This window comes from Argiope bruennichi, chromosome 5 (assembly GCF_947563725.1).
Source record: "Argiope bruennichi chromosome 5, qqArgBrue1.1, whole genome shotgun sequence".
NCBI classification, from domain to species: Eukaryota; Metazoa; Arthropoda; class Arachnida; order Araneae; family Araneidae; genus Argiope; species Argiope bruennichi.
The window spans coordinates 88341265-88368769 of NC_079155.1; the positions used below are offsets into that span (position 1 = coordinate 88341265).

A 27505-nucleotide genomic window follows, 5' to 3' on the forward strand; every position below is an offset into this window, starting at 1 on the left:
CTAACAATATTTTAAATATAAATTTAAATCATTTATAGATTTTCTACAGAATTAAGTAAAATATATAGCTTGTTTGCTTGAAACCTGATTAAATATATATATAGTGTGTTAAAGGAGAAATTAGGACTGTAAAACAAAAATGAAAAACTATTTGCAATTTTAACAGTGTATTATGTTAATAACTTCGGATTACTTCCAGAATTCTTATATTTTTGTATTATCGTTCATCATATATTTAATATTTGTCAGAATTTTTATGATTCTTGTTGAAAAATATGCTTAATTTTTTTTTTCAAAATTTTATTAGATATAAAAAACATTTATAAAGGAAAAAATTTTTATAATTAATTTTTTTTAAATTTTAAAATAATGTAAAAATTATTTTCATATTAAAATATTTTCGGACGTTATTGCAGAAAGCGTCAAGATTTCATGTCATTTTTCATTTATTAAAATTGTCCATGCTCCGAGGTGTACATTCCCACTCTTAAAAGTATATATACGCCAAGTTTGGTTATTTTAGGTCAAATGGTCTAGTCTGTACAGCGCCAACACACATCTACGCAAACATACATTAATCTTTTTTAAAGGTAAGATGAAGATAAAAAAAAATAATATATGTGAATGGCTGATTCTTTTTTATTCCCCTTCAGTTCCCTTGGAAATGGAGGAGTTCGCCAACAAAACTCTACGCCGTTCTAAAAGACAAGCTTCACCAGACACTGTTTGGCCAGAAGTGTTATTAGTAGTTGATTATGAATCTTATATTCTTCATGGGGGTAATAGCAGAGACGTGAAAAGATATTTCATTAGCTTCTTCAATGGTGTAAGTATAAATAACGATTTAAAAATATTAACTTATATTATAAGTATAATGTATTATAACTAAAGTAGTAGAAATAGTAATATCTATGTTAATACTATGACGAAAATGACATGACAGCATAGCTAAAATTATGGGACAGACTTTCGTCTATCATGTCTTTTACAATTTTCCATCTTTTACAATTTCATTTTAGATAAAATATGTGAGACAATCTTAATTTTATTTAAATATCATTATTTCTGTACCGATTAAATTTGATAATTATTTCTATTACCTATGTGGTAATTAAGATATTGAAATAGTCATAAGTATTTGGATAACAACACAATATATCTTCAAGACGGCACAATAAAGTCCCATATGAAGTGCATTAACGATACAACTAGCGTCAAGTGTGATATCAGTTGAAAGCCAGTAACAATTTTTCTGAAAAGTCAATTCTAAAATATAAAAAGTTACTGCCCGTGTCAATGATTAATTTACTTCATGGGAAAAAAAAGTGCGATTGAGACATTATTTTACTACAATGAATGTGACTCTTTTAAATTCTTAGTATTTATTTACCTATGGTTAATAGAAATAAAATACATATTTTATATTTGACATCACAATTAAAATATCTCAATTTCTTTTGAGTGCATTTAATCTTAAGTCATGAAGAATGGCTTTAAAAAAAAGCGGCATAAAAAGTGTTTGGGAGAATTATTTTTTAACATCATAAAAAAAGAAGAAGAAACTCGCTGCTACTACTACTTAAATTCACTTATCTAAGGATAACTATTAAAAGAAATTTCTTTGATATCGGTTTATGATTTATTTCAGTACATCATATGCTTCTATAAGGTAGCATATTACAAATATGCATTCTTAAAAGTGGCAACTAGCTTTATGCCACATTTAATCATTCTTTATTCATTCATTCTAGCTTTATTCAATTAAATTTTATTATAAATTTATTTATATACAACAATATTTTGAAATTCCATTGAGTTCTTTTTCTTTCTTACTCCCCCCCCCCCCCAACAACTCTGCGTTGGCTACAAATACTCTGGAAGATACTGAAAATAAAAATAATTGTGTCCCCATTTCGAACTTATTTAAATAATGATTTTCCCTCTAAAAATTTGTAATTTCCTAAAAATTTTACTTTAACCTCACTCTTTCTTTGAAAAACGATTACCTATGAAAGTTGAAATTAACATAATTAACCTAGAAATGGAACCTAGATTGACATGGGAAAATTTCGGGTAGCGACGGTTCTTTGTTTCGGAGAAGTGCATGACAGAGAAACATGCAAAAAACCTTTTATTTTTCTTCCTTTGTATTATAAAAGATAATCACGTTTTCATTCCTGATATTCTTTTTAAGACACTGAAATCTCTTTTGATGTTGCTAATGGCGTAATCAAATATTCTCATTCTGGATCCAATCGGACTATGATGGAGAAAGTCTTCATTAATAAGAAAACCGTTAGTTTTCAAGTTCGTGTTCATTTCATATTCAAGGCAAATAAGTTTCCACGTTTTTAAAAATTCAAATATTCACGAGATCATAATGTCAGTGGGACTTAAACAGGTTTTCACTTTTTTTTTAACTTGAAAAACCGGAAGCTTTTCTTTATTCATTTATTATTCGTATTGTGCGGATTTCTGAAATGAAGAAAAACAAGCAAAGAGTTGAGCCAGATGAAGTACTTTATGCCCTATTTCACGATTTGGCCTTGCAACGGGATTACCTATCGTACCTTTCATCTAAAGTAGTCCGAAAACGCGGCATTTGCTTTAATTCTAATATATATATATATATATATTTTTTTTATGTATAAAAATGAGATGCATCACAGTAAAGGATGCTTGAAAAGAAAAAAAAAAAGAGAGATTGGCAAAAAAAGTAATTAATTACTGAAGAAGAATCCTGAAATGTCAGTTAAAGATAACTAAGGATTAAATAAGATTGATACTATTATGTTGACAAAAAATATTACTTGTGAACACTGAAGGACCTTTTATTCTATGTCCAATAGAACTCTAAAATGGAAAATTTTACCGACATTTTAGGTCAAATACTGTAACTTTCCGCTAGAATATAATTAAAAAAAATCACTTCAAAGACCGATCCATTTTAATTAGAACTTAAAATATGAGATCCTTTTTTTTTCTTTCGTATTTTCAGGGTTATTTAATTTTGTTCTCTTGTTTGGGTTTTTTTATGGTCATGTACTTGAACACATTCAATTTAAAATCAAATATTGTTTAAATTTTGGAAAAATATTCTTAGGAATTTCATTTTTTCAAAGTCGCTTGCATATCAGTGGTTGTCTATGTTTTTCGTAGTTGACCGATGGACTCACAAGCCGGCAACCGCAATAAATTTTGTATAAAAAAAAATTATAATTTTTACAAAGTCGTTTCAACAAAATGAAATAAAATTTCAATTTTATTTTTTTAAATGAGGGATAATGAAGCCAGTTCCTTGTAAATCACCCTTAATTAAATGTAAATAATTGCAGTTTGGTAATAAAGTTCGGTATATTATAAAAATTTGTTATAATATGCCGGAAAGTTCGCTACATATTTGAATTCGGCCCTACATGAAATTCATGTAAACACGAATAAAAATTATACCCTTAAGCAAATGATGTCAACTTATTAAATAAAATATTTCCTAATGTATTTTCAGGTGGATCTCAGGTATAAACTTTTACATCACCCAAGAGTCCGTATAAGTTTGGCTGGAATGATCGTCGCCAAGGTAAGTCCATCCTCCCCCATTCCATTTTTTTACTTTCTCGTATGCATAGTATTAAGTATTGTAATCGTCGAACTCTAGATTTTGACGAATCTCCACGTTTTAACCTCCCTGCGTTCGAGAAATACATTTTTGGTAAACGTCTGTCTGTCTGTGACAAAGATAACTCAAAATAGCTTTGAGTTAACCCTTTCTATGGCCGTGGGAAGTATGCTTTCCACCAAATTTATCAATCTTTGTATGAAATTATGTAGGTTGGCATAAGTTCTGACGAATTTTTTTAATAAGTCAGAAACTTAGATGCTTCAGTTCTTTATTTCAGACAAAATGATGTGTCTTGATTTGTTACTTAATTATTAATTAACCAAATTAATTAATTAATCAAATTAAATTTATCTAATAAGCTAAATGAATCCTTTTCTTATTCTAATTTCAAGCCTAAAAATATTTTAACATAATATGACTAGAAAAAAAAAAATGGCCCTTTAAAGGGTTAAACAGTTGAAATTTGGCACACGGTATTTACACCGAATTTGTATATTCTTGTCAAATTTTGAACAGAATCCATTCAGAGAAAGTCTGTCTGTCCGCCTGTTCGAAAGTTAACACGATAATTACAAATCAAAGAGAGCTAGTTATTTAAATTCAGTGAACAGATTTAACATCTATATTGTAAACTCTAACTAAATTTGTAGTCAAATCCATCATGGAATTGTCTGTCTGTCGGTTTGTACTTTCAGAAACATGTAAATGCGATAACTCGAAAATGCAATGACATAAATATACCAAATTTGGTATACGATTTAAGTGTAATTTTGTTTTTGTAACGTATGCCAGAAATTAATCGCCAAATAACTCGCCAAGGGTGGCACGGCAGATTCATTAAAAATGCTGAACTCACGCCAAAAGTTAATATTTCTATTGTACGCCAATGCCATGTAAGGCATTTTCTAGCATGACTAGTTTATCAGAGAATATGCGAGAAAGTTTTCGGGAGACCACTCCTGCTAGTTTAATAATGATGTTGTAGTTAAAAAAAGTTGTATTGATTGATATAAGTTAAGAATTTTAAAAGTTTATCTTCACACGTTGAATGTAAGCCAAATACTATAAATAAACATCAGCTCTAAATAAATAAAACAGCATAAAGCACATAAATATTGATAGTTTAGACCACCCATGATGGCACATATGTCCTTATAAATTCTTATTCTATTTTAGTCATATACTTTTAAAATCTCTAAAGGAACGACCAGAAATATCGGAAATTAAAATTTCATTACATTAACATAAATAAAATTTCTGGTTTTTGCTTATATCAATTATTGAATAATTTTAAAAAATCATGTTCTTTTAATCTAAATGAGAATAATCTCATAGAATAATTACTTTTGGTAAAAGAAGCAAAATTCGATATCAATGGGAAGAAAACTGGGCACTAACAGCGATATGAAACTTAAAAAAAAAATGTATTCGTGTAATTTAATTTTTCAAATGGGTGGTCGGAAGGAAGAAAAGTTTTAGAATTAAATTCATTTTATTTTTTCTCTGGAGGTATAATTTGTACACGGAGAAGAGCGATAAGACATCGCGACACAAGAGCAAAAGTGAGAGAAAAATTTTTTCCTTGGAGATTTTCAGTAACAGATTCTTTTATGGATTTCTTTGATGTGGATTGATTTAGGAAAAGGAATCTTAGGTATCTTTAAAATATTATCATTGGAGTTAGGTATTTTTATCCCTTTGCTCGGAGTGAGAGAATTCTAAACAATTTTTTTAGAGCGCGTGTTAGAAATAATTAAATATAAAAAAAGTGAGATTTGGATCAGGAAATAAGATAGCATTTTAGAATAAAGTAACACGGGCTAATTTATGAAAAAAATAGGAAATTAATTATGATTTAAATTAAAATTATATATAATATACATCTATGTTACATTTCTATTGATTTCAGGACCGTGATGCTACACCGTACCTTGAAAGAAACCGTCTCCGCCCACCCAATGCAGATGCCGTTGATGCGGCTGGTGCTCTCACCGACATGGGCAAGTACTTGTACAGAGAACATCGACTGCCCACATACGATTTGGCGGTTGTCATTACTAAGTTAGACATGTGTCGACGAAGATTCCCAGGTGGAAGATGCAATCGTGGCACAGCAGGTAAAATTAGTTTAACCATATTTAGTGTTCATAGTGTACTCGTTATGTAATGTTATAACCGTTAAACTTATAAGCACCGTTATTTATAAGAGCAATACAACCATGTATAGAAACATAGCTTGCGTTTAACATTTTAAATCATTAATAGTTGCCAATGTAACATATAAAATAATGAATAAAAGTGAACTAATATTTCAAGGATTTCTTACGTCATTACCTTTATATCTAAAAAACATTGCTAAAGAGAAACATCAAGGTAGGCATTGGCTCTTTAGGTTTAAAAAAATATTTGATAAAATAACTTTTGAGTTAAAAAGTTGTTCTTAGAAGCTAAAAAAATTAATATGAAGAGGTAACCATCTGCCTCTATGCAGATACAAATTTAATAGAATCGCAAAACAAGATAGGCAATGTTTACATTGAAGCATAAAAACATGTAAAAATTCTGAATACAAAAATAACCATAACAGGTTAGTAAAACATTTCATGTTTTGTACTTCATTTATCATGGACTGATTAAGAGTTACTCGTGTTTTTTGTTCATTTTTCAACTCATGCAAGTAATCTCGTGACCCGTCCACTGTGTTTTGTAATGGAGATCCAATCACTCTTCTGAATGTCTTATGGAAAATTGAATCGATTCAAAAATAAAATACTCATATCTTAGAAAATATAAATACGGTACACTCCCGATTATCCGCGGAATTGAGTGGCGCGGCCTCCGCGGATAACAAAAATCGCGGATAATCTGAAAAAAGCTAAAAACGGGTATAGTAAAAGAGAAAACGGTCATTCCAACTTTGAAAAATCGTTTTATGTACAATAAAATGTAAAATAAACAGCAGTAAATGTTTAATTAACGCTTAATATTTTAGTATATCACTCAAAACTAACCTAAAATGCATTTTGTTAATGAAAACAGAAAAGTGCTTTGTACTTACGAGAGGCGTCAAGGATACACAGAAAAATCACTCCATACATATGTACTGTTTTAATACTGTAATGTATTATGTAATTACAAAAGCATAACTGTAAAACTACACCTTTTTGAAGAAATCAGTTATTTGTGTTTGCTTCTTGCTTTGGAAGCATTTTCTCTTTGCTTGGAAGCAAAAAAAAAAAAAAAAAAGAAACTTAGTGCGACAGGCGCGGATAACCAGCCCGCGGATAATCGGGAGTCTACTGTATAACAAAACAAGCATATTGGTATTAGTTAACTACTGCTTATTGTATGAAGGTTTTAGAACTAGTTGGAAAGCTAATCTGTTGGTGTTTAAATTCGATGTAAATATAAACCTTCAAGAAAAGTTTATACAATTTAATAAATTATCTTACAATAGCGATAAAGGAAAAATATATTTCAGTGGGAATGTGTTTACAATTTGATGTAAAAAAACTTTTATTTTCTATCTTCAAAATAATAATTTATATTCCTTTATAGCAAATTCCGTCTCTAGCTTCCAGTTTGTATAGTTGCCCGAAACTAAATAATTATTTTGTACATTTATTTCCTAGGGTTCGCTTATGTGGGAGGTGCCTGCGTTGTAAATAAAAGATTAGAAAAAGTGAACAGCGTTGCCATAATCGAAGATAGTGGTGGATTCAGTGGCATAATTGTAGCTGCCCATGAAATAGGTCATCTGTGAGTATCTAAATTCTTTATTCTTACCTATAAAAAAAAATAGTTTATTCAAAAAGTAGATTTTTTTCTAAACCCGGAATTTTATAATTTTTCTTGCATTACATTCTTATTGACATTTTGTAGTTAGTTTATTCACTAAAATGTATGCATACCTAACATCGTTTTTTCAATAACTTCGCATTTCTTTTGACTTCTCAACATCAGTCAATATCACCATACAGAGAAAATTATTGCTCTTAAAAAAATTATTATTATTTCTAGATTGGGTTGCGTCCATGATGGCTCTCCCCCACCCAGTTACCTCGGGGGTCCAGGAGCTACCCACTGCCCTTGGGAAGATGGCTTCATCATGAGTGACCTTAGACATACAGAGCGAGGATTTAAATGGTCATCATGTAGTGTTGAACAATTCAAGCATTTCTTGAAGTACAGGATGGTTTTTATATTATCAAATTATTATTAGAAATTTGGACTTCTAGTTTTTTATTTTAATATTAGTTTTGTAATCTTTCTAAACAAAATTATTTAGAGTTTCCGTTATCCCTCCTCCTGTCCTTTACAGCTTTGATATATCTCTTGAAATGTATATCAGTAGAAAAGAATCTAAAACGGTTATGCTAGAAATTTGCGTAGTTGGATCTAAGCAAATTTTCTAAACATTTTCCTCAAGATTAACAGTGTTCATTTGTATTATTCGTTTTGATTTCAATGACTCGAACATCAAATTACAGAAATCTGAAATTTAGATAAAATAACAAATAAAAAGACAAGAATTATTCTGGTAGGTTTAAGTATTTCAAATGTCCTTATACCTGTACATAACGATAAGTGATCCAAATAAAATATATTATCAAAATAAGGGGAAATTAAATAAATTCCGAAGATTAATTTTGTAATATGAATCGTTTGCAATTTCATTTTATTTTAATCCCAATTTGTAATATTTAAATAGAGTTAACAGTTAATAATCAAGAAATAAAAGCATTCATGCAATTCTTAGTTATTTAATATACAAATACAATTAAAAATTTGGAATTTGTCCTAGTTTTTTATTTAAAAGTAAGTAATAATTTCATACCAAATGCATCACATAATGTAAAGTAGATATAAAGGTGTCTAAATTCCAATCACAAGCAATGATAAATACTCGTTTTAGCAGTATATGTGTTACAGATAATGTAATGAATCTGTTATTCACAAATACTAATGTATATCAAAACTAGAAAAGTACTAGTTTTTAAAATTTATTTTAAACTTATAATGCGGGAGATGATGATATGATTTAGCCATAAATTATCTTTAATACGTAACTGCAATACGTTTTAATATTACATTTGTGCTCAAAAATTTGGAAAGTGAAACGAGAGAAAGATATTATATTTCGATTATGATCCAAAAGTAACTAAGTTATTCAAAATCTTTCAGTCAAACTATTCTCTAAAACTTGTCTTATTTACTCTGTCGAAAAAATATATGAAAATTCTCTGTTAATAATTTAATATTCGTTCGAAATTTTATTTTCTGCAACATACCAGAACTTAGATAAATTTTATTTTAATTAGTTTTGTTATTAATATAACATAAGTCGTCATTTAAACTGTCTGAATGGAAATAAGCAGATGCTTTTTTCAATTAGAAATTAACAAAATCATTTGTTTTAGCGGTGAAACTGCCACATGTTTATTCAACTTTCCTCACGAAAATGACCTGCTGGTTCGAGTCTTGCCAGGAACCATGTTGTCCTTGGATGAACAATGCAAAAGAGACAGAGGAACAACAGCCTGCTTTGTAAGTATGCATCTTTAATCCAAAAAAAAAAAAAAAAAAAATATCTAATAAAGTTACAGATTTCTTGATTTCAGATAAGCAATGTGATAATTCTAAATTCATTTTATGATTTTTTTCAGCATTAGAGAAAAGTTATTTTAAATTACAATAATTTAAGCTTTAAGTGTTAATTATCTTACTTTTGCTGGAGATAGCTAATCACAGACATTTATTCTCTTTTCACTACAACTTTAAGAATAACCTTCATTAAGATATTAATTAAACAAACTTTACAACAAAAATGAAGTTGCAATTTCACTGGATAGTTCAATTGGCAAAGTAATGATGTAGAGTTGATGCACGAATTTTTAATATGTCTTTATCACAAACCAACGTTCAAAGAAAATCGTGAAAAATGTTAATATTTTTTCAGCATGCAACATCGAAGTTAAAATGCAATTAGAGTTAAATCGTGGTTCAATTTTGGTTAACTGTACATTTAAAAGCATGTTCTAAGCCTATCAAACGATTAACAATAACATTTAGTGGCTGCAGTTCTTAATGTACAATTTATTCATTCATCAAAATTTTATTCCTTTTTGTAAAACAATAACATCAATCTGCTTCGACTCTTGCTTTTTGTGTGCATATATTTATCATTTATAAATACCCTACTATTTTATTTATCAATGAAACTATTGATAAATAAACCTACTACCTACTATTTTATTTATCATTTATTTATCAATCAATGAAACTGAAACAAATTTTATTGTAAATTTTTAATTTGGGTACTTTTATTTTTATATTTATACATAAAATTTATGAATACCTAAAATAATAAACAACCTTTGTTCTATTTCTCTAGCTCAGTAAAAATAAATAATTCTTAAAATTTTATTTATTTCTGAAAAGTAGGCAGTGTTTACCTTTATAATAAAACCACATATTTGTTATATGATTGCTTCCTGAAATTAGACAAATCCGTTGAATTAGGAATTTTTGTTTTAAGATTCAGTTTATTTTATTTACAGAAAGATGCAAGAGTTTGTGCTCAGCTTTTCTGTTTTGATACTGCTTCCGGATATTGCGTGTCATATAGACCTGCTGCAGAAGGTTCTGTATGCGGTGATGGTCAGGTAAGAATTTTAAACAATAGAATATTAGTGTAGATCTATCACTACATTCAAATAATCTTTATTTACTTGATATAGTATTTTTTTTTTAATAATTACTTCAAAAAATACTGTATACACAGAGTTGATGTAGTGGAAATTTTTGAGAATTAATGTAATTTAGCTACACTATTTTGTTCTAATAATTAATAAAATGATTTGCTAAAAACTATATTTCATACTGAAAAGGCTATAAACATTTTCTCAATGTGTATATTGTTTTCGCAACAGCGATCATCTTTTGCAAAAAGTATATTTCTGATAGTTTAGCTCTTTTCCTTAAGAAATATTATAAAATTAAACAATAAGAAGATAACTTTATTAAGAATAAACTACCTTTGGCTCGCCAGGAATATTGGTTGTCTTCATTTTCAATTAAACTTCTTATCCAGAATTTAAAGCGTAATTTAAGCAAAATAAAATATTTGGTATAATATCAAATTGTTACTGACATCACAGCTGTATTTTTTATAACCTCATATCTGTTTTATTCATTGTGTAAAAAAAAGAAATTTCCATGACATCTCAGTGGTAATAATAACTTCAGTAAAATAGCACAATCAAGATCACGATAACATTGTCATGATTCTGTCAAATTATATATCTAATGTTTTATACAAAATCAAATAACACCAATATTCCAGTGACTGATCTGAGATGACAAGTATTAAAATTCATACTCCAGATATATAGGTATTTCCTAATTTGTAATAAAATATTTTGGTATGCAATTAACCATCCTTCTTTATATTTTTGCCCATTCCTAGGTCTGCAAAAACGGTAGATGTCTGGCAGAAATCGAAAATATAATCCCAGATTACAGCCATGTCACAGAAACCTACGTGGAAGCAGAGGAAAGAATGGACAGAAGTCACGAGGAAAGTGTTAAATCTTTCCCAACAACACAACCTCCGACTTCAAGAAGAGGAAGGAGACTGAGGGCTTCTCGACGACCGACCAGAAGCGTATCCATTATCAAGTCTTCAACAGATGGGCATTCTTCTAGGTTAGGTAAGTTGCTACAATTATTGTGAAATAATAACGAAAGGTAATCACTATTATTTTATAGGAAATGAAATGTTAATTATAGAAACGAAACTCATTGGATAACCAAGTGTTATGGAAATAATTTCTCCACACAATTTCGTAAATTCAACGGGTTTACTGGAATGGGTTTATAGAAACAGTGAACAGGTTTGAATACCCAGTAATGACGTTTATCAACACTAATGCACAACAGTATACAAAGAGGGCAGACAGAGCTCAGTAGAAAGTGAGAATTCACGTAGCTATTTACTATGGTCTCTCCAAACGCCTTCTATTCTTCACTGTATTCTCAGCAGACAACTCGATGCTGCTTCAATTCTAGACTCAGCGTAGAGTTCAGTTCTCAATACATACTCATCCTAGTTCGGACTGCTGACCTTTTATAGCTTTCACAGCAGAGCACAGAAAGTTTTAGAAGAATCAGCATAATTTTTCTCGTATTGGTCCTATTTCCAAAATGTCTGAAATTTTAGTATCAAGCCCGGGGGGTAATGATCTGATAAACCGATCTGCATCTCACAGACATGTACATAAAACTGTCTTTATTAGGATAGAACTAACTGTGCTAGGACGTAACATTACAGACATGTAACACAAGTATATTTATTTAAGTCGGAAATTATACAAAAGCTTTTTAGAAACATTACTAATATCGGAAACAAATAAATTAAATGGCATTAAACAATGAAAGCTGGCATAAAATAAGTATAATACAAAACACTCACATTGTTATTTTACATTCATTCTATACTTATAATCATAATCAAATGCATATGAAAATATATACTTTTAGATAAAATCTTAGTTTCTTCCTTTATCCATTCTTGGAACAGAAAGAAAAGACCTGGGAAAGGCGAAGCTCAGCAAGAGTACAAGAAAGCTATTTCTAATTTTGCTAGCGGCCATATTAAATTTATACCTGAATTTAATCCAAATTTTCTCCTTATCGATGGAAATCAAATCAACTTTCTCCACCACAACATCTGATAGATGTTCTATTTATAGAGGAACAATGAAATTTTTGAGAACTTATTTCTTTGCTAAACCTGAATGGAATTCGAAAAAGAAATTTTAAATTTAATGAGAAAATAATCATCTCATTAAAACATTTTTAGAAGGTCCATAGATTTTTGATCAATTTTGATAATTTCAGATATCTGGCATATATAAGTAATATCCGTTGTCGGATAACACAATATCAAGTTCAATATCTTTCATAAGATATTGTACCTCTAAAAAAATATCTAGAAAGTTATATAAGAAACTAATTTATTAAATGGACTTTCTTAATTATAAAATTTTTGAAGTACGGAATAGTTAGTTGCTTCCTATTATTTAATGAACTTTAATGTTATTAATTCTTTCAGGTTGATTTGTTAAATAACAATTCAGTTTCTTTCATTAATCACAATAAAACAGCAAAAAAAAAAAAAAAAAGCAAACTACAGCAGTCTAATTGATTTGGAGTTTCCAATAACATAAATTATACAATTATAAGGATTTCACTAGTCCATCCACCTTGACATATTAAAGTGAAGCTAATATCTAATAATTAAGAAAACTGAGTTCAGTATGGAATATTGAATAAAAAGAGTATACTGCTTCAAAACAGTAAGCATCTGAAAAATTATCCCTATTAGCACTAGATATTTTACAATATTAACTCAATATCCTTATGGTAGTGTGAAAATATTGTGTAACTAAATTCTACTTATCAATAAGGCAACAAAAGAAATTTTGATTAATTCTTTTGATGTACGTTTTTTTCCAGAAAATACCAGAACGGATGAACGTTCTATATAGGAATATTTCCTAATTAATCTGATCTCAATGAAGGGAATGCCCACTGAATCTTTGAAGAAGGTTCAACCTAAAAGCCATTCATCGCTTCATATCTTTCCGGCCATTCACTTCCATTATGTAAAAACAGTTGAAAACTTGCCAAAGGTAGTGGAGGAGACAGATTTCATCTTTACCTCATCTGTTACTATACTTCATGGAAAAAAACAAGGAAATCAAAATCTGTCTACAAGTACTACATTATGAAAGAAAGGATAAGAGTAAATTATTGAAAATATAAAGAGTACAAAGATCGAAAATCCGATTTTCAGCAATTAAACACATTTCCACCATCATTTAGAGGTATGAAAATTTCTATGGCGATACATAAAAAGGTTGAAAGTGAATAATCCTATATACTCACCCATTTCATGGACCATTTTACACCGGCATACTTAAATGAACTGATTATATAACTGGAAAAGAATCAATTCCTGATCACATAATGAACTGTGATATTCGATTTTATTATCCAAGTTTATGCATATTGGATGGCTGCTAATGGAAAGAATTTCGTGCTGTGATAAAGCAAAGACAAATATAGTGCCAGGTGTATAGTATTTTTGGAATAAAGACTATATGTGAATGGCACCAAAATATAATTGATATGTTACTGTTTAGAAAATATCTTTAGCAGAATTAAGACAAACCAGATAATATACACTATATGCTGCAAATAAATTAATAAACTTACCATTAAAATAGATTTTACTAAACTTTTACCCAAATTTGATGCTTTAAAATATTTTTTTCTCTATAATTTCATAGAAAAAAAAACATTTGATGAACTTCAGATAATTTAGAAACAAAAGAATACAAGCAAAAAATTTTTAATTGCAAAACAAATATAGTGATATTGAACAATATTAATTTTAGAGTATTTACTTAAAAATGGAAAAGTAGAGTCTAAATATTTGATTTTCTGTTAGGGTTATTCAAATACAAAACATTTCAAACATCAATAATGATTTTTTAAATATTTATGACAAAAAAAAAAAAAAATCTAAAATAGCAAACCTTAGTATTGCAAATGAGGCTAATTTTTCAGGTTATATCTATAGCAACATGAAGTATAATATTTTCAGCATAAAAGTCTGGTTTGTTTTAATTTGGAATGTTTCACTTCATTTCAAAAGTTTTTTGAAGTGGATGATGAAATGCTCTTCTGGTAATTGGAAAATAATTTACCTTGGGGCATACACTGTAACATAAAATGTATTCATGATTACTGCTAAAAAAAATATGCTTGAATAAAAATTGTTCATTTACTTGATCCTGGTTGACAGAAGAAAACTGTACAATCTATTCTTGAAGCCAGGTTCAAGAACTATTTAAAATAAGTGAATTTTATGTTATATTAAAGCATTTTTTTTTACATACATGGTAATACTGAATTTATTTTTTTGCACAATAGATATTTGCAGATAAGAATTGCAAACATTGTATAAAATAGAATAAAATGAGAATCTTTCCCTCATACAGTATGAGGTAATAAAAATACTGCAAACTAAACTCAAAATATATAATTATTCCTATAGCAAATGATATGCATAAGTAAAGTTACAGATGGTTTCAGTTTCTAGTTTGGAAACTGAAGCATTGATTAATCTATCTTTAAAAATTTACTGTTAGAGCAATGATAATATAATTATATTTATTACTGTTAAAATATGCATGTGTATAAACACAACACAAAATCAATGAAAAGTATAACTGTAATAATTTTATTAAAATATTAAAGAGAATTATTTTTATTATGAAGTAGTTTGTTTATGCACCCTATTTGAAATTATTTAAGAAAATTTAACATTATTTTAAATTGTAAATATAATTAAAATTTTAAAAATCTTTCTTAGTAGCACCTGTTCCAAGGAGCAACCACCCACTAAATTGTTTAGCTTTAAGTTCAACAATATGCTCAGTAGAAAGTTTTGAATGATTTTTAATCATACAGTTGACAATATCCCTGTCTATAACAATATCATGCAAAAAATAAAAATTACCTCCAATAAATTTACTTTCTTTACCTTTTCCATTCAGATAATTCACCTCCAATGTATTAGCCTCTGAAATTGGATTATCATGATAGAGGATCTACAGAACACATGAATTGATAATTTATCAATATATCCTTCATTTCCTAAATACCAACAACAATTATAGATAACAAAGAATATAAATAATGTAGATAAGTAAAAACTTTATGTAAAGTAAATAACAAATATTTATAATTAGTGATAACTCAAATTGGTAATACTAAAGAAGTTTTCTATAGACAATTAAAACATAGTTAAAAATTGCTGAATATGATACTAATGAGATTTAATACAGCTGTCAAACCATAATTCATTATTAAATGACAATGGTAATTATTCTATGTAATAAAACAATATTTAAAATAAAAGTTTAAATAGACAAGGCCTTTTCTAAAGCTCCAAGATAGATAGAAATACATAATATATCATTCAACTATTCAGATATTTCTATACAATTTTAGCTTGGTTATCAGTAATTATAGTAAATTAAAACAAGAAAATCATTCTGTTGTAAAATGTTTAATACAGGTGAACAAATCTAAAAGGAATCTGAAATCCTTTATAAATTTTGCTAAAGTGATTTAATGCTATTTCCCAATCAAGACTGAAAAACAACGAGAGGAGGTCTCCACTTGAACTTCTAATTCAACAAAATGGAAATGCAAAAGAAAATATGTTAATGCTCTTCTGTTGTTTCAGAATTGCCAATATATAATACACAATGATAAATTGTAAATCTGTAGCACCAGAAGATATTTCACTTATATATAATTGGTCAAATATATATAATTGATCACATATATATAATTGGTATGATTTTATAATTAAAACAAATTAAATGCAATTTAAATTTTTGGAGGAATTTGAAATGTGACTTGAATATATATATAATATATATATGCAATAGTATAAATTTATGTCCATCCTGGCCATACTAATGTCATTTTTCATAGTTATACTTTGTTTAATAATCATTTTTTAAATAACAAGCACATTCACAATGGAATGTGATCAGTAAACAGTTCAGTTACATATTGTACAAAAAAAATCCTAAATTCATTATTAAAATGTAGATAAAGATTAAAAATCTTTTTTTAAATTTAATAAAATTCTTACATAAAAAATTATCATATAGTTTTTAAATATCACCTCTAAAATTATTTAATATACTGATATTTTGTAGTAAAATAATTATTAATTAAAAACTTGTTATACAAATTAAATTATTCATTTATAGCAAAAAAATATTACAAATAAGTTTTATAAAGATACAAAAAAAAAAGTATCCGTTATTTTTTATACAATCTGAAATTAAAATTTAAAAAATAATAATATTTTGATAAAAAACACCAAGAGCTGTTTAAATTTCATCTGTGTACCTGCGATGTAAAAGATAATTTTTAAAAAAATCATCAATTATTTTATTTATATGACAAACATATTTACAAATACTATACAATATATAGAAACAAATATCAGGATGATGATGTATGACTTCTTTTGTGCCTTAATATTTCTGGGAGAGTTAGTTGAAGTTCTTCTTGACAAGATGGACAGAAATAAGGCTTTTTTGGTGGACCTTTATTCAGCTCTTCAGATGTATCAGTGATTTTTTCTGAAAAGAAATCAAATGCTTAACAATTCTAATGAGATGCCTTTTCTTTCACATACAAAAAAAATTAAGATGAATATGTGTATTGGGGGTGGGAGGAGTAAATGCAACACGTCCTCTCAATATAAATTGAACGTATGATGAAATGTTAAACAAAATTATAAGAATGTGTATACTACCAGCATTAAATAAGGTTAAAAGGTTAGACATAAAATAAAATAACAAATTGATGTCTTGTTTGAAATTACACAAAGACCATATAAAAAGTTATATTTTGGTGAGACATTAACACTTCCTGATAAAATGAAACCAAATATATGAAAATAAATGCAATACATTTTGTAATAACAAACAAATTTTAATTGAGAATGAAATTATACATGAATAAAATTTAAAGTATTAATAAACAGAATTTCAGATAAGTAAATATGAATGCATCTTACACTAAAAATGTAACATTGTATATAACAAAATTTTTGTGAATGAAGTTTAAAATATGAAACCAGTAGGAATATTTCTAAAGCAACAAGAAGGATTTCAAACCATTCAACAAAATCCAGTACAATTCTTTAATTTTAAGTCAATAAACACACATACAATAGGAAAGTAAGATAATAATTAACAAAAAAATAATAATAAAACATATAATTAAAAATTTTTATTAAATATCATACTATCAAAGATATCTCAGAAACCAATCGCAAAACCTTGCATTCAGTCTCATCCCCCACCTCTCAAAAAATAGAAAAATTGATCTTAAATAGCATATAAATTTTTAAAAGCAGCATAGTATTAAAAAATGGATATATCTACTGGCATATAAAATAAAATAAATCAAATGCCAGTAATATTTCATTTTATTGATTTGATTAGAGAAATTTTTAATATTTTTATACTTGTAACCTATTTTTAATGAGCAGAAATCTTGTGATCTTGACCCCCTCGCCCCATAAAAATTTTCCTGTCTTGTATCCTCATCATAAGTAAATAAATAAAAAAATGAATTATTAATAAAAAAATCGAAAAGAAATTAAATATCTACCACATTGTAAAGAAATTTTGTAAACTACAATGATTTCTTTAATTTTTGTTTAAAATTTTGAAAAACTTAAAAATGACCCTGTAAGGGTTTTAGCATTTGAGAATGATTTTTTACAGAATAATTAAAATTATTATTCTGTAAAAAATTTTATTATTAATTAATTCATTCAGAAAACATGAGTTTACTCTTCAAATTTATTTTTTAAATGCTGAAACATATAACCATTGCTTTCAATTTGAGAAGCAAAAGTCTAGGAAAATGACAAGTGGTAAGGTTCACTAGCCTTTTAATTTTCCAAGACCACAAACAGGTTTGTGGCCCATAGTTTAGGTTCAATTATATATAAACAAAAGTAGTATATAAAAATTTTAATCCTCATTTTGGATAATTTTGGTAATGATGAAAATTTTTGCTTGCAAAGAAGTCATACCATTTTGAGCTTCACATGTCTCTTTGTGTCGTATCTGGTCTAAAACAGTAGCTACCATCTCTTTCCCACATGAAGGGCAAGTCCAGTGCTTTTGAACGTACTGCAAATATTTATCTTCAAGGTCTACAAGACTAGATAAAATAATAATTAATTAAACATTAATTTTTACTGTTAGTTAATAAAAGACAATTGCCTTAGCTCACTGTGCAGCTTTTTTAAATATAAATACATTTCTATGATCATCAATTGATATTTCAAAACAGATGTCTGTTAATTTAAGGCTCTTAATTATAATTCAAATATACTTTAATATCAAATATAAATAGAGCTAAGCTAAGATAAATTACCAATTATATGTCAGATAAGGTTTTATCTGCAGTCCTCCTTTTACTTTATTCTCCTGGGCTGTTTGAGCTTCATCTAGAAGACCTACAGCAACAGGAACATCACCTACAATTTTTAAAAGAAAAGTTTAAAACACAGTTAATAGTAGACATTTCAATTAAAAAAAAAGAAAAAACAATGATATCAACATGAAAATTGAAAATCAATTAGATATTTTCTCAAAAGTATTTTTTTTAATTTAATTTTATTTATTTATTTATTGGGATTTTAAACCATTCTGACAGAAATATAAATGACTGATTAACTTAACATAGCAGCTTTTAAAAATATAACTCATTCCATGTTAACAAATCATTTCAGAGGAAAACTAAAATGTAGAATATGTGACTTTAAAAAATATATTTGATATCCTTAAGGGGAAAAAAAAAAAAAAAAGAGAGAGAGAGAAATTTTTATACAGCTACATCTTTTATCTTGCATTCAAAATTAAAATAACTGAATTCCAAAATAAATATTTAAGGCAAATTAATTACTAATTTTTTACAAACTTTTTCATGAACAGAAAATTGATAGAAGTTTTGTAATTGGTTTTCTATAACAAAAAAATATAATTTATTGGGAGACAAATATTGTAAATAGTTAGATGTATTTTAAATAATTGTTACAAAAACCTAAAAAGTTATTAGTTAAATCATTATTAGTTCAAACATTTAAAACAATGCTTCCCATAAAAATACAGCAAAAATATGGAAAAGAATTATTTTTGCAACACATTAAAAGAAACCTACACTTCTAAAAAAATCTTTAATTATAGCAAGTGAATTTATACATAAATTACAAATGCATTATAAAGTTTCAATTTGTAATAAATCAAAAACAGTTTTAAACAGTTATTACATTCTATGTTGAACTGATTTATAAGAAAATTTAAATATCTGCTTAAAAATCCTATACTCAGTCTTGAAGATAAACGAACATTTCCTTCCCTCCCCCCCATCCAAAAATGATATTTATTTCAAATATAAGAATTGTCTCCGATACACATCTGCAGCTCAGAAACAAAGGAATGTGAAAATATACCCTTGTCAGAAAGAAATCATAAAATGGTAAAATTCTTATGCTAAATAGAGTATGGGAATTTTATTTAATATATGTCTCAATTATTTTTATAAAAATGGAATACAGATCTTTTATATAAAATGTGATTAAAGGTATGCACAAGAAAACATATACAAGAAATATGTTTAGTAATATTTATGCTTAAATTTTATTATAATATTATATCTTAATTTTATTATGTGCTCAGAATCCGAAATCTTTCTCTCCCCCCCCCCCGCCTTACATAAAAATAAAAGACTACTGAAATCAGACAAATATAAATACTTTTATAATAATATTTCCAAATTCTAAAGTTATTTGGGGAAGGAAAATCATCATAATTTGCAACTACATTCATATAATAAGAAATATTAATTTTCTAGAGAATAAAATAAGAAAAGAATAGAGGCAAGATGAGAAAATCCCACATCACAAATTAATAAATAGCACTAATATTCATATCCATTAATATATTTACCCTCTTGAGGACCTGCATATAAATTTTTAACATCTGCTGCTAAAAGTCTTCGAACAGAATGTACTATTTCAGTGTGGAAAAACTGGGAAATTAATTCATAAATTCTTTTGCCCATTTTTCGTACTTCTTCATTTCTAGCTTCTTTATCCATTGTAAATTCTTTTTAACAAAAGAAGAAAAAAATAATAAAACAATTTTTTAGCAAAAAAAGATATAAATTCTAAAAAGATTAAAAAATGTACACTCTATTTTTCAAATAATTAATAATCATTCTCACAGGTTTTTTTTCATTTTTAAATTAAAATATGGCAACATAAAAACATTTACATGGTATACAAGAATTTAAATTTTAATAATTAATTATTTTAATTTATAATAATACATTTATCATTCACATTTTTTAAATAAAACATTTAAACAATGCAAAATATATATTATTTAATAGAAGCATTTATACTTTTTTAAAAGATCATCCAATATTTCTAAAAATTAAAAATGACTACCGTGATTTATTAATACACAAATTTCTTTGTATACAAAACACAAATTGATTTTAGATATGAAATTAGAGACCAGAAAAAGATTTAAACTGTTATTATGACACTAACAATGATTCTGATTGGCAAACATAAATAATTCTGCTGTCTGAAATTTATAAATATGGTAATTTCAGCACTTTTTAAATTCACTACCTCAGAAAAGTTTGACAATTAAACCTAAACTTTCATACAAGAACAAAATTCTACATGTAATATGTTTTGAAAAATGTATGATGCTTTGGTATTTCACAACCTTCTGTAACTACGAGATGTAAAAAATTATCTTCTAGCTTATCAGTTAGCATATGGAATAGCAGGCTAACAGAAGGAATATTATGTTCATAAGTTCCTTTGTAGCGAATATAAAAATTTTATTACTCATCATTGCAGTCTCAGAATTGTCATAGGGAAAAAGGTATCTTATCTATTACACATCATTAATTAATTGTTGGTGAACATAAATTTCATTTTCTACAATTGTTAAAAAATATAACAGTTGCTTTTTAATTGAGAAGTAGTAAATGTATATTTCAAAAACACATGATAACAGAAATTTTAAATAAGAAATTATCATCACAACTGGAATTTAAATATTGAGGAAAAAAATATTTAAAAGAATATTTTTCAAATAATTAAAATAGAAATTATTTGTAACAGAAAAATATATCTGTGTTTTTGTACTGCTCTGTAAATATGGCAATGATTTAAAAATATTTTTAAAATTTGCTCTATTAATACAACAAAATTATTAAATAAAGTATTATATTTTCAAAATATATGTATGAAATTTTTAACAAAGAGGATAAAAATTGATTACTAAACCATTTTAATTTAAGAACAATTTGAAATACCTTCAAATGCTTTTTGGAGTAATTTTTGCCAAGAATCGCGAATATTGAAGGCTTGGTACACAAAATCTTGAATGGCTTCAGATTCTGGGAATCTTAATTCAATCCAACCATCACATACAATTCTGAAAAATATTAAAACATTAGTCATGCTTTTAATTTAAAAAAAACAAAATCAGGAAAAAACACATATTTATACAATTTATGATTAAAAAAAATATAAGGATTCCTAGTCTATATTTAGAAGAATTTAAACATATTAGAGATAAAAAATATATATATAATATATAGAAAAATTCTTTAAAATTAAGAAGCGACTATAATAATCCAATACATGAGTAATAAATGAAAACATGCCTTTATTACTCACAAACTTTTTTAAAATTAGTAAGATTTCAACAAATATATGTATGTTTATTTTTTATATAAAGAAATACTCTTCTAAAATAAAATTCATTTCATAGAAATAAACATTAAAATATCTTTTCATTCACACATTATAAAAAATCTTTTGATTGATTCTTTAATAGCAAAAATATAATATAACCTATTTATTAACTAAAACTGTTTGAAGCACTTTTAGTGAAAGCAAATGTAGTTATTGAATTAATAGGAAATATGTCCAAAATTATACACACATTTATATTGAATCTGAAATATATATATTTGAAAAGTGAAATATAAGCCCTTAATATTTTTAGCAATATTCATCAGTTGTAAAATTTGTTCTATATACATATTATAGTCATTAAATTATTTTGGTGTACTATGCATTCAATTATATGACAATAATTAACACAGTTTTTTTTTTATATATTTGCATATATAAAGAACTTTATTTCCTTATCTCCCCTGTCAATCATTCAACATGCTCTTACTGATAAGTCAAAATATTACTAAATAATGTATTAGGGATGTCTAGGCATACTGAAAGAAAGACCCTAGTTTTAACTGAAATCATTGCCTCACTCTAAAGTAAAACCCGTATTATTTTCTGAATTTAGAATTTTAAGAGCAGCAGAAATTTATAAAATAATCCATTTTCAACAACTAAAATCCTTTAATCATTTAAATGTCATTACTTTCGTAAAAGTAATTTTTAATTTTGTACACTTAAAATCTTACTTTGTGAAATCTTGATTGGTATCTAAAGAATGTGAGCAAAGCAATAATATATGAGCAGCTGGAACTCTAAGACAATTTACTAAGAAAGGCTTTGTTGTCTCTAACAAAGATCTAAAAAAAAAAAATAATAAGATACAGCATTATAAAATTATAATAAAATATTAAAAAAATTAATATATTTTAAAATATAAATTCTACAATCTGATAATTTGTTAAATCTTAAAGACACAGCAATTAATTTAAAATAAAAAGAGGAATTAAACTTTAAATGTTTTCAAATTTGGAAAAATTGTTCATTTTTTTTATCCTTAATCGAAATATTTACTATGTTTCAAATCATTGATAATTCATATCTTAAATATCTCATAATGCAGTTTGAAAAGATACATCACTTACAAAGTAGACTTTCTGCTGAAAGTCATGTAATCACTCGCTTTTTTTGGAAAGTAGAAAATAAGTAGAAATCAACAATTGAATTTTATGTTGTCAAGAAATAGATGATTGGTACCGATTAATTATAATTCACATCCAATATCTTGAATTTAATAATTAAAATTTATAATTATTTTCATATTTCTGCATCCTAATATCTCTTCTTAACACAAAAATATTTCAAGTCTTATTTCAGTAATGTCAGTTTTGTAATGAAGCAATTAAATTTGTATCCTCTGATGCTAATAATTGTCATTTTATTGTAATGCAGATACGATGTTTAGAAAAATAAAAAAGTAAAACAGTTAATTGCCAATAATAATTTCAAAAACCAGTTTGAGAAATATACAGATTTATTATCATGAGTATATTTACAAAATAACAAGTCTATTTGCATGGTGACATACTATAAATGTAATAAAAAAAAATTAATATCACACAGTCATGTAATTAAAAAAAATTAAATTATTCATTAGTATGTTTTTTAATCAATTCTTCCAATCAATAAAATTTCTAATCAGTAACTTTCCTCTTTATAATCATAAAAAATATTTAAAATAAAAATTTTAAAAAACATTCTTAATTTCTTTATTTTTTACACATCCATAAATATGCAAAAGTAATGTATTAAGTAATTATATAAGAAACAAAGTACTATATTTCAAAACATTGGTGTTGCAGAAGTGTTATAACCAATCAGATGAACACTAATTTAAGAACTGTGAATACATATCAAATTATTTATAATTATAAAAATATGACTATTGTTATAAAAGGGCTTTCACAAAAATTAATATTAATAAAAGCTTTATCACAAGACGAGACCTTTTCTAATGCCATTCATTTCATAATTGTTTTTTTTTTTTTCTTTTCTTTCTTCTTTTTATTTGACTAACGCTTTCTTTGTTTTTTGCTTGACATTGCTATTTACATGCATTAACAGAACACTTCCGTGATTACTCATAATCTAGAAATCGAACTTAGTTTATAACTTATATGATATTTTTTGAAATTATAGATGACAGATATGAAATTTTTTTTTAGTTATATATATTTGCTACTATCCATTATTTTCTTCTTTTTTTTTCTGAAATCAAAAATTTGTATCAAACTATCATAAAGAAATTTCCTAATTATTTCTTATTTTATGTATTTTAACACAAGAAATTTGAAACATCAAGGACAAATATATAAATATTCCTAAATTATCACTTTTTATGATTTTAAATACTTTTTGTTCTTCTATGTAATGTTTCTGCTTTTAAAAAAACCCGGATATAAATGCATTATTTTCAACATTAAAAATATCATTTATTTTTGGAAATATCCTTTTTTAATAAAACAAACAAAAAGAAACATGTTACATTCACTGACCTGTTGCCATTTTACTAAATAAATTTTTTAGAAAATTTTTCTGAAAATCGATAATTTTCAATTATATCTACATAAATGGTATATTCTTTTATATTTAAATTCATGCAATATTAATATAGAAAATTATTAAAAAAAACAAATTATTAAAACAAGCATCAATTTTCATTGAGAAGTTTTAAAAATAGCCTCACATCTACTATTAAAAAGTAAATTTGTAAATAAATCTTATATATCATAAAGAGTTTTCCTTGCTTTAGAAATGAACACAAACAGTTATTTATAAAAATAATTAGGGAAGGAAAAAATCATGTATAAAGTATTATTTTGTTTAAAAATTTGAGTACTTAAAGAGATTACTAATATATTCATATTATATTACAAGCATTCAAAAAGATAAATTTAAATCACTTTTTGATAATGATCAAAACACACAAGAAAACTGGCATTTCAATATGGGGAAAGAAAATATATGAATACTAATAAATGGCACAACTTACAAGAAACACACAATTTGATGTTTTTTACTCAAAGGAGTAACTGTTCGAACATTTTTTAACTCAACTATATCAGTTTCTTTCAGTTGAAGAAATTCTGGTTGAAGAGCAAGCGTTCCATTTGGATGCAACACAACAAATGGTTTTCCCTGAAAGTTTCCAGAAAAATGAATCAATAAAATAAAATATATTCATTTAGAAACACGTACTTGAATTGCAGGAAATAAAAAAAAAATAGTATTATAATAAAAATTATTAAAATTTTTATTAATATAAATAAACTACGTCTTTTTTTAAATGGCTTTCTGCTTTTCACTGAAAATTAAATTAAAAAATAATGTAAAACTACTGTACAAACTAATTTAAACAAAAATAGATAGATAAAAAGAATGAGTGATGAGTGGCATTTAACAATGGCAGTCAAATAATCCTTACTAAAATAAATTATTACAAGTGTATATGTTTTATTAATTATCTTTTAAAGAAAACTATTATTTTTTATAGAGAAAAATCACTGCTTAAAAATAGGTAAAGTACACATAGGTAAAGTATACATATATTTCTGTTTTCTTTAAGGGTTTTAAATTTAACTATGTTTTCAATACAACAAAAATTTGGACATCAATTATGTCTAGTTTTGTATTATATATATTGTATAATATGTATAATTATTCAATAAGTAATTCATATCATGTATAATTATTCAAAATTTAAAAAATCCTCATTTTAAAAATATTTGTATATATTATATTATGGATGTAGGTATTCATAGTCAATCCAAAACAATTACTCTCACTAAATTCAAATTATTGTTCAACCCATTATTAAGCAATTTAATTTATTGGTTTATATAATACAATATTAGTTGCTTTATTTAATATGAGTTAAAAGAAAAATATTGAAGATATTTAACAAGGAAAAATACAAATTTACCCATTTTAATGTACTAAAATGCTAAACAAAAATTTGAAAATGATATTTTTAAATAACATCCTCAATTAGACATGATAAGTTAGTAATTTCTTAAAGCAAATATAAATTCACAAAGATACACTAGTTTAAGAGCTTAACATTGATAAATTTTAATAAATTTAAATTAATAATTTTAATTAAATTAATAATTTAATTTAAATAAATTTTCTTACTTTAGTATGAAAATGTTGATCACTTGAAGATTTATAAGAGTTATGGATATCTGCTATAGCAATGCGAGGATATAAGGCACTGCATACAATAAACTTCAAGCATATCATATCACGATAAGATGAAACTTGACTTTTAGATGATAGTAACTGGAAAAAAATATACTTTTGTGTAATAAAAATGTTATAATTCATTTTTCATGGTACAATATAACAAAGAGAAGAACAGAAGAATTAGCATTATTTATAAATTAAAATTATTTTTTTTTCTACTTTCCTCTAAAACATTTTATAAAGCAACTCCTTAAAAATGTACTTCCAGTGAAAATTATAAATTTATCTTCTTGACTCAGAAAATACTAATTAATTAAAGCTAATATATTTGCTTTATTAATAATTATTTTCAAAAAAAATTACAACTCACCTGAACCTGCCAACTATTGTTTGATAACCAGAAGTCAATATCATGAATGTCAATTCTACCATCATCACTATCATCATTTTCATTATGAAAATGTTCAGAATCTAGCTTCAACACTTTACGTTTATGAGGAGCTTGATGGAACTTTCTTTTCATATCCCTCAATTGAGAAAGTTCCCCATGTCGACTAGAACGTTGATGACTACTAGTGTGTACATAATCTTCAGGTAACAAACTACTATCCTAACAATAATAAAAAAAAAGCTACATTATAAAAATAATTACAGTTATTATTAATATTTTTCATTTTATTAAGAAATTCCATTCTGTTTGCTCTGATCATAATTTTTTTTAGAATCATTATGATATAGATTTATTCTCAATTACAATCATGTGATTGATTCAAAATTACATTAGCTAACAATTGACAATTTAAAAAAGTAATGAAGTCTACAATTTGGAAAAATCAGTGCAATTTCTAATATCTCAAATGAGTGCAGTTGTTGAGTGTAGTAATTTAGATCTAAAATGAAAAAGTGAAAAAGAGATGAGGAATCAAACAACATCTCAAATTTTATTGGAGGGGGGGGGGGGTACAATGATTGTATGTTACGTCTTTAACTAAATACGCAAATTTCATACTTAATTACAGTTTATTTAGCGAATATGAACACAACACTAAAATGGACAGAAGGTAGCATATATGAAATATGAAAAACAACATATCAAAACATAACATTTTTTTTTTGTCAGCAAATAACATAATTAAATGGTCTAATACTAGACAAATTGAAGATGCAACAGTACAATAAATCAAATTCAAAAACTAATAATAATAAGGATAACAAGAATCAAAGTATTAAGAAAAATACGTTAAAAAAAT

The 27505-nt window shown here is 26.2% G+C and overlaps 2 protein-coding genes across 6 annotated transcripts in view; one reads left to right on the plus strand and one right to left on the minus strand.

The window, feature by feature from the left end:
• LOC129969304 (A disintegrin and metalloproteinase with thrombospondin motifs like) overlaps nucleotides 1-14580 on the plus strand; it is a gene marked incomplete in the record, with an annotated part of 118628 nt that extends 104048 nt beyond the window's left edge. Inside the window, 9 exon segments of the mRNA XM_056083812.1 lie at nucleotides 654-826; nucleotides 3506-3577; nucleotides 5529-5736; nucleotides 7252-7378; nucleotides 7640-7804; nucleotides 9040-9166; nucleotides 10180-10284; nucleotides 11088-11331; nucleotides 13139-14580. Of these exon segments, the coding sequence (XP_055939787.1) occupies nucleotides 654-826; nucleotides 3506-3577; nucleotides 5529-5736; nucleotides 7252-7378; nucleotides 7640-7804; nucleotides 9040-9166; nucleotides 10180-10284; nucleotides 11088-11331; nucleotides 13139-13170 (1253 nt within the window).
• Nucleotides 14581-16627: 2047 nt separating this feature from the next.
• Nucleotides 16628-27505, minus strand: part of LOC129968661 (probable ATP-dependent RNA helicase DHX34) — a 30537-nt gene continuing 19659 nt past the window's right edge. For all 5 annotated transcript variants that reach the window (XM_056082778.1, XM_056082777.1, XM_056082781.1 and 2 more), the window contains exons 10-18: nucleotides 26626-26865; nucleotides 26205-26351; nucleotides 25063-25208; nucleotides 22760-22870; nucleotides 21638-21759; nucleotides 20248-20406; nucleotides 18674-18776; nucleotides 18327-18457; nucleotides 16628-16857 (exon numbers count right to left, since the gene is read on the minus strand). In XM_056082778.1, coding sequence (XP_055938753.1) covers nucleotides 16718-16857; nucleotides 18327-18457; nucleotides 18674-18776; nucleotides 20248-20406; nucleotides 21638-21759; nucleotides 22760-22870; nucleotides 25063-25208; nucleotides 26205-26351; nucleotides 26626-26865 — 1299 coding nt within the window. In that variant the 3' untranslated portion in view covers nucleotides 16628-16717. The remainder of the gene's footprint in view (nucleotides 16858-18326; nucleotides 18458-18673; nucleotides 18777-20247; nucleotides 20407-21637; nucleotides 21760-22759; nucleotides 22871-25062; nucleotides 25209-26204; nucleotides 26352-26625; nucleotides 26866-27505) is intronic.